This window comes from Sus scrofa, chromosome 6 (genome assembly GCF_000003025.6).
Source record: "Sus scrofa isolate TJ Tabasco breed Duroc chromosome 6, Sscrofa11.1, whole genome shotgun sequence".
Classification (NCBI taxonomy): Eukaryota; Metazoa; Chordata; class Mammalia; order Artiodactyla; family Suidae; genus Sus; species Sus scrofa.
The window spans coordinates 64,072,358-64,088,426 of record NC_010448.4 but is presented as its reverse complement, the minus strand read 5'-3'; the positions used below and the strand labels follow the sequence as shown (position 1 = coordinate 64,088,426).

At 62.6% G+C, this 16,069-nt stretch overlaps 1 protein-coding gene across 1 annotated transcript in view; it reads right to left on the bottom strand.

The window, feature by feature from the left end:
- The window catches only part of PRKCZ (protein kinase C zeta), a gene marked incomplete at its 5' end in the record, with an annotated part of 85,845 nt that extends 70,761 nt beyond the window's left edge, over positions 1 to 15,084 (bottom strand). The window contains 4 exon segments of the mRNA NM_001204374.1: positions 8,656 to 8,706; positions 10,051 to 10,140; positions 10,884 to 11,005; positions 14,850 to 15,084. Coding sequence (NP_001191303.1) covers positions 8,656 to 8,706; positions 10,051 to 10,140; positions 10,884 to 11,005; positions 14,850 to 14,920 — 334 coding nt within the window.

Sequence of the window (16,069 nt, the reverse complement as noted above, 5' to 3'; positions counted from 1 at the left end):
GCATGACCCCAAGAGCGTGAGATCACGAAGCGACGGGACCCCCAATCTGCCAGCAGCCTCAGTGGGACGCGCAAACGCACTCCGAGCCCCCTGGAAACGTCGCATACAATTAGCTCTGTCACAGCCCCCAGGCCGGGTCTCTGTGTCGCCGAGATGTCCAGCTGTGGGGAACTCTAGGACAGCCGGGCTGAGCTGAGAGCTTATTAATTTTACAGGAAGCCTATTTTAGGTGGAAAAGCCACTTCTCCAGGTTGTTGCAAGTAATTTGAGACAAAGCGGAATCAAACTGGACTTTTATGAAACAACACGCATACCTACAAAAACGAGGGGATACCAGGCGCTGGTAATTTCAGAAGGATTCCATGGTAACTGGTTACCAGATAACCACTGGTAACTGGCCCTCCTGCCCCCCCCGACAGGTGAGCCTGGTTTGTTCCCTCTGACCTGAGGACACAGGGTGGCCTCAGGCACATGATGGGGACAACTGCCCCCATCAGCCAGCTGGGGCGCCGGGTGGGGGAGACGGCGCGCTGGCCTCGCCGGGCACTCAGCTCCCTCATGGAGACCTTCTAAGCCGCTGGTACTCACACGACCCTCAGAACAGGGGGAACCGAGGCAGACACACGCCCCCCGCCCCCACCCCGGGACCAGGGCTCGGACCCAGCAGCACAGCGGCACCGCCTCAGAGACACACACTTCCCAGGGCTGCCACTCCCCGGGGTTCGGGGCCACCCAGACACACCCCATCCAAGGCCCCTCCCTGCCCGGCTCTGCTTCTGGGCCATCGAGCAGCCTGTGTCCAGGAAGCTTCAGGCCAGAGAGAAGGCCGGACAGCAGCTTCAGGCCCAGCAGGTGGGGGTGTCAGCGAGACAGGCGGGCGAGGGGGCCCAACGGGCCTGGGGATCCTGCTACAGCCCAGCGAGGGCGCCCTCCCCTCGCAGCCCCTCCCCTCAGCCCACTGTGGCCCCCACCAGGCCCAACGTGGCCCCACTCCGTGGTACCAGCTCTCTGAGCTTCTGGACGTACGAGCCAGGGGAGCCCAGGGGAGCCCAGGCTCCCTGCAGCAGTGCCCTCTGCCCCCCGTAGGTTGCCGGGCACCTGCCCTTAACATCTCAGACTGCGAAAACTCTTTCCCCAGAAGGGGAAACGGCCTGGGAACAGGGCCGTTGGGGGAGCTGTAACCCCCTCCACTGCCACCTACAAGAGGGCTTGATAGCCCTCAGAGGCCGGGGCTCCCGACAGGCGAGGAAGCCCACCCGGGCCCGTGGGGGGCTGTGCCGGGGACTCGGCCGCCAGGGGTCAAGCCCCTCCAGAGCGGAGCGGTGAGGCTGGAGAGGGGCCCAGCTTCCCAGAGTCCCGACCCAGACACAGTCTCCCCAACACTGAGCATCCTGCCCCGAGCACCGGGCTTGGCCCCAGAGCCACACGCGCGCCGCCCAGGGGACAAGCAGGGTGCTCGGCGGTGCCGCCTGTGGTGGGACACTTCCCCCAGGGAAGAGGCAGGAGGGGGACATCCACCCAACAGCCCGGGGACGGCTGAGCCTGTGGACAGGCCGGGACAAATGACACGAAGCACACAGGCTGCCAGCGCCAGTCCCGTGGCCTTGCAGGACACCACTGGCTTTGAGGTAGGATCCGCTGGCCCCAAACTCCCGGCTGTACTTTCTCTGTGGCCTTTGAGACCCGAGGGTCCCGGCTGAGTCAGGACCATCGGCCCTGCTCCCACTGGGTCCTGGTGCAGACACCGCAGCCCCCTTCCCGGGAGGTCACCCAAGGCCTGCAGCATCCATGTCTAACTCCAGGCCACAGGGCCTCCAGTGAGACTCCTCCTCCAGGGAGCCCCCTGGGATCCACACTCACCGCCCACTGGAACACCCCCCCCATGGGTGACAGAAAGGACTTTGTTTATGCTGCCCTATAAGTGCCCCCGGCAGTCCTTCAAGACACAGTGAAAGAGCACTTGCTCCACGGGGCTCTCAGCACTGCTACAAACAAGCCCTCTGTCCCCTACTTTGCAGGTGAGGAAGGGGGTCGAAGAGCCGGCCCAGGCCCATACGCCGTGCACCCCCCGCATCCTGCCGCCACACGTGTGACACCCGTGGCATCTCCCAGGCCAGACAGAGGACAGATCCTCTCAGGGGACCTGCCGGCACAGGACGGACAATGCACAGAGGGGGCGACACGGGTGGCCACGAGGCCACAAAGCCCCTCTGCGCTGCTGCTGCCCGCACCCCTGCCCCGCAGGTGGGCCTCCCTCAGACCCCTCGCTCACTCCTGTGCTCCAACAAGTCACCCAGAGCCACTGCCGGCCACCACCTGGAGGTCCTCCCTGGCCAGCCCCCGTCTCCCCACAGCACCCTGCAGCCAGGCTACCAGGATTCCTCATGGTGCCAGGTGCCCAGCCCCAGAGGAGCCTGGAAACGTGTGCCCAGCTGGTGGGAGGGAGCCTCCCAGGCCCTCAGCCTGGCCCTTGGCGCCAGGCCCTTGGTGCCAATGGACCGTGGGGAGCGTGGCCCCCGGCTGAGCCGCCAGGCTGTCACCCCGAGCCACCATGGGCGACGGAGCACTGCTGGCGCAGGAGCCGGACTCGCACAGACGCCAGACCCTTCAGGGAGGGCGCCTGGGGTCCTGGCACCTGCCGTGACTGCTCGCGGACGTGAGTCAGAAGGCAGAAACCACCCCTGCGCCCGCCCGCGGGCCAGTGGGCACGGCTCAGCCAGGAGATGCGGTGAGGGAGCAGCCAGATGGAGGAAGCAGCACACGCGTCCTTCTCAGCTGTGCTCGGGACATTTTCAGGAAGAGACCACGGTCAGGCCACACGTCAGGCTCAGAGATTTTAAAGGACAGACAGCAGACAAAGCATCTTCTTGACCGCAGCAGGATCAGGGTGGGAATTAACAAGGAAAACTGGAAGATGCACAGATTGTGTGGAAATTAACTCCTTTTCCTTCTCTTCTTAAATGGCCGTACAGCTCGACATGGAAGTTCCTGGGCCAGAGACTGAATCTGAGCAGCAGCCGCAGCAATGCCAAGCTCTTTAACCCACTGAGCCAGGTCAGGGATTAAACCCGTGCCTCCACAGCAACCCTGAACCACTGCAGTTGGATTCCTAACCCACTGAGCCATAGCAGGAACTCCTAAACAATACACTTTTTTTTTTTTTTTTTTCTTAAGGGCCACATCCACAGTATATGGAGGTTCCCAGGCTAGGGATCAAACCTGTGTCCTCAAGGATACTAGTCAGATTAGTTTCCGCTGAGCCATGATGGGAACTCCTAAACAACATACTTTGGATAACTAATGGATCAGAGAAATCATGGGAAATTAGAAAATACTTAGAGACGTGGAGTCCCCTTGTGGGACAGCAGGTTAAGAATCCACCATTGTCACTACAGTGGCTCAGGTGGCTGCAAAAGCTCAGGTTCGATCCCTGGCCTGGGAACTTCCACATGCTGCAGACATGGCCAAAAAAGTGAAAAGAAAATACTTAGAGGAGTTCACACTGTGGCTCAGTGGAATAAGAACCTGACAAGTATATCCATGAGGACACAGGTTCAATCCCGGCCCTTGCTCAGTGGGTTAAGGATCTGATGTTGCCGTGAGCTGTGGTGTGGGTCGCAGACGCGGCTGGGATCTGACTTTGCTGTGGCTGGCGTAGGCCGGTGGCTACAGCTCCAATTCGACCCCTAGCCTGGGAACCTCCATATGCCGTGGGAGCGGCCCTAGAAAAGACAAAGGGATGAAAAAAAAAAGAGGAGAACAAGGGACAACACATGGGCATGTCGACGGATGCAGAAAAGGCATCTGACAAAACTGAAAAGTCCTTCCATGATTAAAAAAACAAAAAAGGGAGTTCCCGTCGTGGCGCAGTGGTTAACGAATCCGACTAGGAACCATGAGGTTGCGGGTTCGGTCCCTGCCCTTGCTCGGTGGGTTAACGATCCGGCGTTGCCGTGAGCTGTGGTGTAGGTTGCAGATGCGGCTCGGATCCCACGTTGCTGTGGCTCTGGTGTAGGCCGGAGACTACAGCTCTGATTAGACCCCTAGCCTGGGAACCTCCATATGCCGCGGGAGCGGCCCAAGAAATAGCAAAAAGACAAAAAATAAAAAAATAAAAAAATAAAAAAACAAAAAAGCCGAACACTCCACCACCGAGTCTGTTTCCTGCCCCTGCTACCGACCAGTCAACTCATCTCTGACCCCGTCTCCCCGGAGGTGGCGTCAGACCCCGCAGGTTGAGGCTCAGCCGGCAGGGCTGACCGCCCGCCCCCGCCCCCCAGACGCCAAGGCCAGTCCAGGGCCCCCGCGTGGCCGATGAACCCGCCTCAAGGGCATGAACTTGCCCGAGCAGCTCTCAGAGCTCAGAGAAACGCTTCGCCCGCTGCGTGAATTCAGGGGTCTCTGCAGACCCCCACCAGCAGCTCTCGGCAGCCTCCCAGGCCCGCGGCCCAGGGGGCCTTCCCCAGGCGCGGGTTGCTGGAATCGCCGCCCACTGGGGACTGGCCATCAGGCCTGGGAGCCAGAGGTGCTGCCCTCGCGTCACTAGATCATCCCCTGACCCGCCTGCTCCCGATGCTGGGGGGGGACCCTGATAGCAAAAGCTCGGGTGTGCCAGGACAAGACACTCCTCCCACGCAGGAAACTCCGGGGGCTTCCTAACCAGGGACAAGGACCGCCACAGAAGGGAACCACAGAAAACGAAGGTGGAAAACCCACCGCAAGCGTCACCGAGACGGTGAAAGACCCACCGCAAAGACCAAAGGCTTTTCCTCCCCCCTCAGGAGCAAGACGAGGTTCCACTCTCACCACCTCTACTTAACCAAGGCTGGAAGTTCTAACCAGAGCAATTAGGCAAGAAAAAGAAACGAAAAGCACATAAATCGAAAAGGAGTCAGAAAAGGCATCTCTGTTCACAGACGATACACGGGACACTAAAGATTCCACAAAGAAGGTGTTGGAATAAACAAATTCCGCCAAATGGCAGGTACAAAGTCAGCACAGAAAAATCAGTCACATTTCTAGACACGCCCAGGGACCAAGAAGGGATGCAGGAGAACAGTTGCGCTCGCACCAGCGTCAGGAATGAAATTCTTAAGCAGTTCCCGGTGGCATAGCAGGGTAAGGACCCGTCGTGACCACTGCAGTAGAGGTCGCAGCTGCAGTGCAGGTTCGATCCCTCGCCCGAGAACGTCTACAGGCCACAGGTGCAGCCGAGAACAACAGCAAAAGAACAATAAGATACTTATGAATACAGCTAACAAGGAGATGATGACTTTGACCGTGACGACTACAGCCCAGCCATGAAAGGAATTAAACAAGACATAAATTAGCAAGAAGGCATCCCGTGTCTACAGATTAGAAGACTCACTAAGATATCATTAAAACCTCAATCCTTCCCAGAATGATCTAAAGAGTCAGTGCAACCCCTACCAAAATCCCGATGATGTGCTTTGCAGAAATTTTTTTTAAAACCCATTCTAGGAGTTCCCTTGTGGTCTAGTGGTTAGGGTTCAGTGCTTTCACCACTGTGGCTGGGGTTCGATCCCGGGTCTGGGAACTGAGATCTCACATCAAGCCACTGAATGCCATGGCGCAGACAAAAAACAAAAAACCCACCCTAAAATCATACGGTATCTCCAGGGACACACAACAGCCAGAACAGTATTGAAAAAGAACAAAACTGGAGGACTGATATTGAAACTTGCTGCAAAGCTACAGTGGTCTGTAACGTGCTAGCACAGAGACGTGCAGAGCAATGGGCCAGAACAGAGAGCCCGTGATTTCCAACACGGGAGCCACAACCCTCAACGGGGCAGGGACAGGTCTTGTCCACAAAGGGTGCTGGGAAACTGCGCATCCACAAGCCTTGAACAAAGCTGGACCCTTTCCTAACATCACATGCAAAAGCTACCTCACCATGCAAAGTCCCTAAATGTAAGATCTGAAGCTGTACACCTCTTAGAAGAAAACAGAGGACAAAAACTTCCCCACGTGGCATCTGGAGTGACCTCTTGGCTACGACACCACAACAGGCAACAGGACGAAATAAACAAACTGGACTTCATGAAAATTTTACAATTTTGTGCATCAAGACGCACCGTAAACAAATAAAAAGAAACTCCCGGAATAGGAGAAAATACGTGCAAATCATCTATCTGATGGGAGTTCACATCCAGAAGATGCAGAGAACACCTAAGCTCAGCAACAAAATCAACAACCCAATGCAAAACAGGCAAAGAGCTTGAAGAGACCTTGCTCCAAAGAAGACAGAGCCGGGCCAGCGAGCACGACATCGCTAATCATCAGGGAAGCGCAGATCCAAACGGCGAGGAGGCACCTCCTCACGCACAGAAGGGCAACCGCCAAAACCACAGAAAAGAACATGCGTGGCGAGGCTGCGGGAAACGAGACCCGCTGGGCATGGCACCACCGCCGGAGGAAAGAGAACCGAGGCTCCTCCGAAGAGTAAAGCTGGACTGCCACAGCCCCCACCCGGGCGTACAGGCCCAGAGCTGCAAGGAGGGACCCAGTGAGCCTGCTCTGCACCCAGGGTCACGCTGCACCCCGCACCGGGGCTAAAACACGGAAGCAGCCCAAGCCTCCATCTCCGGCTGAACAGATAAACGGATGTGGTCCATCCCCGCGCTGGAATGTCACTCAGACGTAAAAGGAAGGCTGTTCTGACGCCTGCTGCGACAGGGATAGACCCTGAGACCCGACGTGGAGGGAAGTGGGCTGGTCATAGAGGACAGATCCTGCGTGACCCCTCCTGGGAGGTCCCCGGAGGAGTCAAAACCGGGAACGGAAAGCGCAGCGGGGGCGGGGGCTGGGGGAGGGCAGGGAGCCAGGGCTTCGGGGACCGAGTTTCGGTGGGGCAGGGGACGAGCGTCCTGGGAGGACGGGGCAGCAGCAGCAGCACCACAAGCGCAGCTAACACGACCGCCTGCACCCGCACGGCTGAGACGCTGCGCTGGTTTTACGTGATTCGCCGCAGTGAAAAATAGGCAGAAAATCTGCGACGTGCCACACGGATGATCATGACGGCATCACGCGAAGTGAGCGAGGCAGACACATGAGGCCACACGTCGCATATCCCATGTATGCAAAGCAGACGCACGGCCCAGCCTGGGGCGGTCGCCGTCAGGTGCTGAGCGGCCAGCGGGTGCGAAGCTTCCTCCTGAACACGGTTCAGAAGCGGGTGGAGGCAGGGCTTGAACAAGGCGACCGCAGCACATGACATCAAACCCTCAAGGCGTTGAAACAGGCCACTTCATGTGACACGCGTGTCCCACAATTTCTTAAAAAACCCTTTAGAGCCCATTAGATTCAGATGAAACCTGCACAGGAGGTTCTGGAAGGGGCTTTGCTGCCATGAAATCGGGCCCAGGCGCCACGGTGCGGCCACACCCGCCAGCCCTGCCAGCCCTGAGCACAGGCCCTGACCTGGGTCACGGGGGCCGTTTACCCTGCCGGGTGCAGACAGTGCTTCTGGAGACCAAGAGACATGGGGGCCAGCATCACCTGGGCATCGGGTGACCAGAGGGGCATCGGGTGACCGTCCTAGCTGTCCACGAGCAGCGTCACCATTGAGCAGGAACACTCACCCTCTGCCACCCCCTCCCCTGGTACTGCCAAGACGCTACTGGAATGTTCCCACAAAACCAAGTGGCCCAGAGCCTCGGGGCCGCCCCGGTGAGCACCTCAAGGACCTGCCCTTGTGCAGAGACGGCCACATTCTCTGCATTCCCCGAGGTGTCGTGGCCCCTGAGCCTCAGCCTCGGGCAGAGCCCCAGAGCCCCACACTGCAGCCCTGGTCACCAGCCCCTACACGAGGCCCACACGGGACAGCGTCCACATGGGCACAGAGCAGGGGCACCGGGCGTGGGCAGAAAGGCACGAAGACATGTACATTGTCACGGAAACACTGCCCCTCAGGGTGTGTGCCCTTTCCAAGAGAGGTGGGCACCCAGGGGCAGCTCCTGGGCAGGGACGCCCCGGGGGCAAGGACCCCAAAACCCCTGTGCAGCCCGCCCACCTCCCAGCCCCACCACGGCTGCTCTCTGGGCACCGGGGGCTCCCGCTCCCACCAGCCCCACCCCTCTTCCCCAGGCGCCCACTGCATGCCCACCTCCTAACACCTGCCCTCAGCCACATCCTCCCAGGTCCCAAGTGCCACTCAAGTGCCTGCCGTCCTGGGCCAGGCGGGCCAGCCTCCCCCCGCCGCCCCAGCTGACCATCAGTGTGGGTCCCCAGGGTCCCCCCTCCACTCCCACCTCTAGCTTTACTTATTACCGACAGCCACCAGCTTGTCACCTGCCCCCAGACATACTGGGCTCCACACACGCCCCCCTGCTTCCCAGAGCTGCCCCCCTCATCCATGCCGCCCTGCCCACCGGGCAGCACCTCCAGCCGGCCCCGGACTTTTCCTTACGGCACCACCCGACCGAGCCAGTGCTCTCTCTGGGCGGGACTCCCTGGCCCGAGCATGCCCGCTCAGCCACGCGCAGTGAGAGGGCCGCACGAGGCCACAGCAGCTGCCCACCGGCCTTCCAACCCTCTGCCAGGAGCATCCAAGCCACACAAAGCAGCCTCCCTGCCCTCGGCACACCGGCCGCCTGAGCTGCACTGGCGCGGGTGAGAAGAGCTGGTACTCACTGTCTTCTCCGGGGCAGGGCAGGCCGGGCTCCTCAGGGATGCTGGGGAACACTGCGGAGAGGAGGAAGCCGTTAGCGCCCCGCGCCGCCCCCGCAGGAGCCCGCCCTGGGGAGATGCTCATTCAGGCAAAGCCCTGGGGACCTGGCACATGGATGGGAGCCCAGCTCCCCGGGGGGACTGGGAGATGCAGGGAAAAATCGGGGAGGAGCAGCCAGAGGGACCGCGACAGCAGAGCCGTCCAAGGAGGCCCTCTACGTCAGCGTGGAAATGGGAAAGAACGGAAACGCCCAGAAAAGTGGCCTCCAAAGGTCCGGCTCGGCCCGTTTCCTTCCACTCAAGACAGAGCTCAAAATTATGCTAAAACCTACGCTGGGCTTCCACAAGAAATCACTAAAACGCAAGCTCCACCATCGTTACAACTTACCTAAAACAACCCTTCTCTTATTCTAAAAAATAAAGTGAAATTTTAAAGGGCCAGACTCTCCCCTTTAAACAGGGCCTTGTTACCCTGCAGCGCAGCAGGCCGGGGCATCCATCACAGCTCAGCCACACTCAGATAAAGGGCTACAAAATGGGCATTTTAACCACAAGCCCAGCGCTAGGGAGGACAATGCCCAACTGTGGGCAGAAAACCGCGGCTGGTGCCAGCGCTGGTCCTTCTCCTTGGGCACAGCTGTCCCTGGGCAGCCCCCCTCCCGCCTCTGCACCAGCAATGGATCCAGGGAGCTCCCCTATGTGGTGGGTTCAGGATCTGGCGTCACTGTGTGGTTCGGGTGGCTGCTGTGGCATGGGTTTGATTCCTGGCCTGAGATTTTTCATGTGCCACGGGTGCAGCCAAAAAAAAAAACAAACCAAAACAGAAGAAGAAAAGAAAGAAGTGGATGCAGACGTGGCGGGGTGCAGGCCCTGGGAACCCCAAGTGCTGGGGCACACACTCTGCAAACCCACATTTAAAGTCCACATGGACAGGACATCTTACACCCCAGCGCCGAGCCTGCTGAGCTGAGGGCTGTGAGCCTGGGGGGTCCTGTCCGCCTCGGAGCAAGGCTGCGCACCGGGCCTGCTCTGCCCCCGGGTACGTGGGCCCCGGACCCTCTGAGCTCCGGGAAAGGCGGCGGCAAGGGAGTGACTGTGCCCCCACCAGGAAACGGGTAGCACGGGCTGGCGGCCGGAACCCGGGCGTCTGTGTCCAGGGAAGGACACGTCGGCCTCTCACAAGAAGAGCCATTTCCATCCGGGTCGGGGACCCACGGAGCTGCGTCACATTCCACATCCTTAATGTGCCGGCACCGCCCCGTCTTAAACCGAGGCCCATCCTCTCCGTGCGGCTGCCAGTCTGACGGCAGCACCCCCACCTCCTCCCCACCCCTGCTGGTCCCCGTGGCTGGTACTGACCGTGAATGATGAGCCCTTCGTCCCTGCGCTGACTGGACAGCCGGAAGGCCTCCTCCAGCTCCATCTGGGAGGACACGGTGCAGGGGTCACCTGGGCAGGCAAGGGACACCGCTGAGGCCGCCGCGGGCCCAAGGCAAGGGCTGGCAGAGGCAGGCCCTCGCCATCAGACGGGTGTGCCAGGGCGACAGCTCGCTGCCTGTAACCAGGCCCTGCGCAGGCGGCCCCCAGACCAGCGGGGCCCCGCATCACAACCAACCACCCCAGGAGGGGAATAACTTCGCCCCCTGCCGGAGGAGGCCTGAAGCCGGGTGGCCTTCCTGGCCCGGGCAGGAGCGAGCAGACGCTTCATGGTCCGTGCTGCAGATGGAGCCCGGCAGGAGCGGACACGCAGGGAGCTGGCGCCCAGGGCCAGCGGGACGGGGCCCGGCTAGAGGGCCCGCCGTGGCCCCTGTGCCCAGGCTGACCACTGCCTGGCACAGCTGCGGGGGAACAAGGCTGCCTGTGTCTGGCTGGGGGGGCGGGGGATGGTGGGGGGGGGGGACACCAGCCCCGCCGCCCCTCCCTCCCCACTTTCCTGAGGAAGTGAAGAACCACTGGAAGACCCAGGACCCAAGGAAGGAAGGTCGTGTGAGCAGGGAGCTGGGGAGACCCTGCAGCCTCCGCTGGAGCCCAGGGCCAGAGCCGGCCTCGCAGCTGGGGCCCTCCTCCCAAGGGGCCGCTGGCCCGCCGCCCCTGCCCGGGAGACGGTTCCAAGGCCCCACTGGGGAAGCCAGTCCAGGTGAAGCCGCTGAACACAGGGAAGGGCCTGGAGAGTCACATCCCCCCGGAGCTACCTTCGCTGTCCACCCACTTGAGGGTGAGCGGGTGGTCCCGGCTGAGACAGCACATTTCCCGCACCTCCTCGCAGAGCTCCTCGAAGGTGGTGGCGGAGTCCAGGCTGGTGATCAGGATGTCCCTGGGGCAGAGAGATGGACAGGTCACCACAGGGTACATCGGAGTCCCGTGAAGCCCTGCTGACTGATGCACCGAGCCAGCGCCTCGATAAATGGAGCGGTGTTTTCCCCAAAGAAAAGGTTATGACGCCCCCGCACGCCGCCAACCACTGACTGCAGCGGGTAAATCACCCCCGCAAGGGCCCTACCCGGGCACCCGTGGGAGTGGCAGAAAGCGCCTCCCTGAGCCCTGCAGGGAGGGGCGCCCCGAGCGGTGGCCGGTGGACACAGCCCGTTTGGTCAGGCTCAGGGGCCTCATTACCCAGTCCCCCAACCTGGATGGGGCCAACGGGGGCAGGACCCACCCACAGACTGGGACGTGGGGGTGGGGAGGGGCCCCTGGGCTGAGCCTCCGGTGCAGCCCCACCAAGCCAGGCAAGGGGGTTTTGAAAAGCAAGTCCCCGCCTCTTCTCTCTCCGTCCAAACTGGGCTGTAGAAGCTGGACTGGTGGCGGCTCAGGGACTCGTGGTCAGCCTCTGAGGGCTGGCCCTTCGGGGGAGAGCGCTCCCCCCAGCCGCAGGCGGGGGGAGACGCCCCCCACAAAGAAGGGGTGGCACTCTCTCAGGTGGACGGCGGGGCAGCAACCACACAGAAGACACTGGATTTGGGGGGAAATCTATCCACCCACGTTTGCCACCACAAGCGCGAGCAGCCAGAGAAGGTCTGAAACACGCCAACAGCAGACGTCTAGGGTTGGCTTGGTGAGAACACCTCTAGCTTCTAAACTCCGACAAGTGTGTTTATAAAGAGTCTCTGCCCACCAGGTAACAAATCCAGGGCCACCAGGATCCAGCATCTGTCAGCCCAGCACCCACTGCAGCCCAGGCCCGGCCCACGGCCCATACTCCCCGAAGGGGTGGGGGACGTAGCCCCAGTTGCTCGCATCTGCTCAAAAACCTCAGCACCTGCCCGGTGCCCCGAGCGCGCTTCGGGGAACAGCACGGCCGTCTTCACCACAGCTGGCAGCATGGCAGCATCGGGGCAAACGGAAACCGTGGCACAGAGGGGGACACAGCTCACCTGGGGTGGCCCCAGAGACCAAGGTCCCGCCGCAGCCACCCCATGCCCTGGAGTACCCGGCTTGGTACCCACACGGATCAGCAGACTCACCACCAAGAACTCTGGAGGTCAGAGTTCACCATCCCTTCACCTTTGACCCCTCCCTGTCCCGTGACCCTCTCCCGCACCTCCTCCCCCAAGGGGCAGCTAGTTTCCCCCTCCCCCAGTGCTTCAGGGCCTAGAGGCCAGGTGGGGGCTCCCCAGCAGTTTGGAAGCACCGGACACCAGGCTGGACCCCCCGGACGCCAAGCTCATGACCCAGTCATAGCAGTTCGGCTCTTCTCCAAGGCACGACCTCAGCAGGCACCGGGAGAGGCCACCCCCCCCCAAGGCCGGACTCCTGACCACCACCTCTAGGGTCACCCCAAACCTGAATCAGGCAGCCTCTCTGAGCCACCAGGTGCTCCAAAACAGAGCCCCATCCGCACCCAACAGCCTGCTGAGAGGCCCTCCCCGGACTCCTGGGTGTGCCCAGGCCGCAGTACCCAGCCCTGGGCTTTGCACAGAGCAGGTGCCTGGCAAGGGTTCTGGAAGGCAAGCTAGAGCAGGAGAGAGGGAAGATCCAGCCGAGCTGTTCATGTGCTCTTAGAAAAGCAGCACTTGGACTCAGGCTGGCACAGCAGGGTCTCCAAACGCTGCACACATCACCTGGAAACCCCGGAGACCCTCCAAAGGCCCCGCTGGCAGAGGAGACTGATCTCAAGCTTTCGGAGGGCCTGGGGCATGGAGGGGACAGACAGGGAGACCGGGAGGAGCCACCACCAGTGGGAGCAGCTGAAGGCCCTTTATCCTTAAAAACAGTGTCTTGAATGTTCCTGACCCTCGGCTCCGAGCCCTGCTGCTTAGAAATAACCTCCTTTCTGGTGGCGGCAGCAGCAGAGACAAAATGTCACTTGGACCTGCAGGGTTTGGCTGTGTGAGCCGGAGCCAGGGGGCACTTTTCTGCCGCACCGGGGACTAGGCCTCCCTCCGCAGGGAGAGGCACCCTCGAGAGCACTTTAGGAAAAGCACCGCCCGAGGAGCCGGGTCAGGAGGGGAGTGAGAGGGCGGAGGGAAGGAGGGGAGGGGACTGGAGGGGGGCGGAGAGGAGAGGGGGCAGAAGGCCAGCAGGGAGAGGAAGGGAGGAGGGGCAGAGAAGAGGGAAAGAGGGCGGAGGGGAAGGAAGAGGAGTGCTGGGTGTGGCCGCATCAGCCCAGGACTGGACTCAACAGGTCACGTTTCTCCGGTAACCACAGCACTCTCCAGGGGCCCAAGGGGGGGGGGGTTGTGCATGCAGCCAGAACTCCCAAGGGCTCAGTGCCAGGGAGGGGCCTCCCGGGAGGCTGGGGGTCTGCTTCCCACTTCTGGCCTCTTCCTCTCACTAAGGACCATCTCTGATTTTCACCAAGTCACCTGTTGCTCAGTGCCACGGTTCCAGGTAGGCAGAGGACTGTCTGATGAGTTGACAGCCACTCCTGTTCCTCACCGCTGGCAAGCCAGGATGCTCTGGCCCTTGGACCAGTCCCGGCCACGACCTAGCCGATGTCTCACCGGTGTTAGTTTGCAGCCCACCCTTCCAGGCCAGAAGACAAGCCTCCGCAGCCTCTAAGGGTGGGCTGGCCAGTCCTCCTCCAGAAATCCTTCCTTCTCCCCTAGGGCTCTGCCACCATCCCCCACCCCCTGCGCTCCCAGGTGGTCAGGCTGAGGACAGCAGAGAGGGCAGGAGATGCCCACCGGACACCCCAAACAAGGTGCGCTCACCAGGTCAGAGCCTGAATCCCCTCCTCCGGTGCTACTACAGCGGAGACCACCAAGTTCAACCTCGGGCGTTCAGCCCCCCTTCCCCCTCCTCCCTGCCCGGCAGAGGCGGCCCTGGGAGCAGACCGGGGCTCCTGGAGACCAAGTGGGAAACGGCAGCAGCAAAGGCGCCCAGGGTTCCCTCCATCGCTGCCTGCTCTGCGCAGGAAGCTGCGGCGCGGTCCCTCTGAGGGCAGTTCCCTCCCCCACCAGGGCTGTCCCGCGGCGGCCAAGAATCCAGTGATTGCTCCCAGGCCAGGCGCTCGGTCACTGACTCCCATCTCACCGCTGGAATCGAATCCAGGGCGCGGGGCGCGGACGCAGGGCCCGAGGCTGTCGGAAAGGCCGGGCGCCCGAAGGAAGGGCTCCCGAGCCTTTCCAGGCGCGCTCCACTCGCGCAGCCACCGCGGCGCACCTTCAGCCGGGACTGCAACGCTCTCAGACTGGGAAAAGCTGAGGACGCCACGACTTTTAAACCTCTGCCAGCAGGCTTCACAATGTGACAAAAACTTTCGTCCTTTCACGTTGTGATCTTAAGCTTTCGGCCAGCTTTCCGGGCCGATGTCAACACAAGGATGTGGAGGGTTCCCGACGCCCGCTCCCCGCACCGCCCAGTGCCCCGGGCAAGTCCGAGCCCAGGAAAATGTCGTCGGGGCTGGGAGGGACCCGTGTGGCCGCCGCGCTCGGAGCTGGGCCTGCGACCCCGAGCTAGGGCGCCGGGGGCCAGGCCCACCGCGCCCTGGCCGCGAGCTTTCCCGCCCGTGACGTTCAAGAGCGCCCGCCTCGCCTGGGCCACCGCAGGACCTCCGGGGACGCCCCAGCGCCCGGAGGGGCCTCGCTGTCCCCTCCCTCCCACGCCTCGTCCGGCTGCCCCCAGCTCTCGGTCTCCCCAGGCTGCGGCGACACGGTCCCCGACGGCGGTGCTTGGCCCTCCGCCCCGGCCGGGCCCTCCCGTCGGGCGCTGGCGCTCACCCGCTGTAGTGCGCCTTCAGGCGGACGCGGTCGCCGTTCCCGTCCATCTTGGGGCCCGTCCTGCTGGGCATGGCGCGCTCCGCTGGCCGCCGTCAGCGCCGCGCCCCGGACGCTCGGGCCATGGCGCTGGCCCCAGTTGCCGGGCCGGGGCGCAGGTGGGGTCGACGGCGGAACGCGGAAGGGAGCGTGCGGCGCGGGGACCGAGGGGCGCCGGTCGGGTCAACTCCGTGGAACTTGGGAGCGGGCGGGGCGGGGCGGGGCGGGGGCGCGGCCGGCGGGAGCGCGCAGGGGAGCGGGGGGGGCGCGCACGGAGTCCGGCGTCAGGACCGGAGGGGGCGGGGCGGGGGGGGTCCGAACATGGCCGACCCGAGGCCCAGCCGGCGGCCAATCGGCGGGGCGGGCGGTCCCGGGGCGGGGGGGGCGGTGGCACCTGCGGCCAATGAGGGTGAGGCGGGGCCTCCACCTGGGCCAATCCCTGGGGGACTCCGCGGCCGCGACCCAATGGCGCGGCGCGGGGCGGACTACCTGTCGGGCGGGGCGCGGCCGCACCTGGGGCCAATGGGCGCGCGCGCGGCCCGGCTCTGCCCGGCAACGGGCGCCCCAAACCAGCCCTGCGCGCTGGCCCCTTGGCGAAGTGGGCTCCAGGGGCCGCGGCTCCCAGGTGCGGCCCCTGCGCTGCGCGCCCTGGGATCTTGTTTGAAATTCAGGCCTTCGGCCCAGCCCAGACTCGCGGAATGGAAACTCCAGCAATCTGTGCTAAGAAGACCTGGTAATTCGAGGTGAGCGCGAGTCTGAGAGCCGCTAGAGCGGGGAGGAGTCGCCCGTGACGCGTGCGATCAGCCGCTCAGACCCTCGATTCCGAGCAGCACTCGGACCGTGTGACCCGCGTCCGTACAGCTTGCAGATGCGGAGACTGAGGGCGAGGAGCGAGAACCCGGAGAAATGCAGGGCCCGCAGGTCTGGGCTCCGCGGGTTCTCCTGGCCCCAGCCGCCTTCCTCCCCCTGCGGAAGGTTTGTCTGTGCTCCCAGCCCGCTCCCTCTCCTCCAGTCCACTCCCCGGTCCAGGACAAGGAAACTGAGTGTGTCCGGTTCGCCCGTGGCCTTCATTTTTGAACAACCTCCTTGGGGTCTTCCCAGCATTGTGCGTTTGTTCCGCACTGCCGCGTCGGAACTTTCACGGCCCCACCCCCCAGGTGCCTGTGTCCTGGGCCCATCTGTTC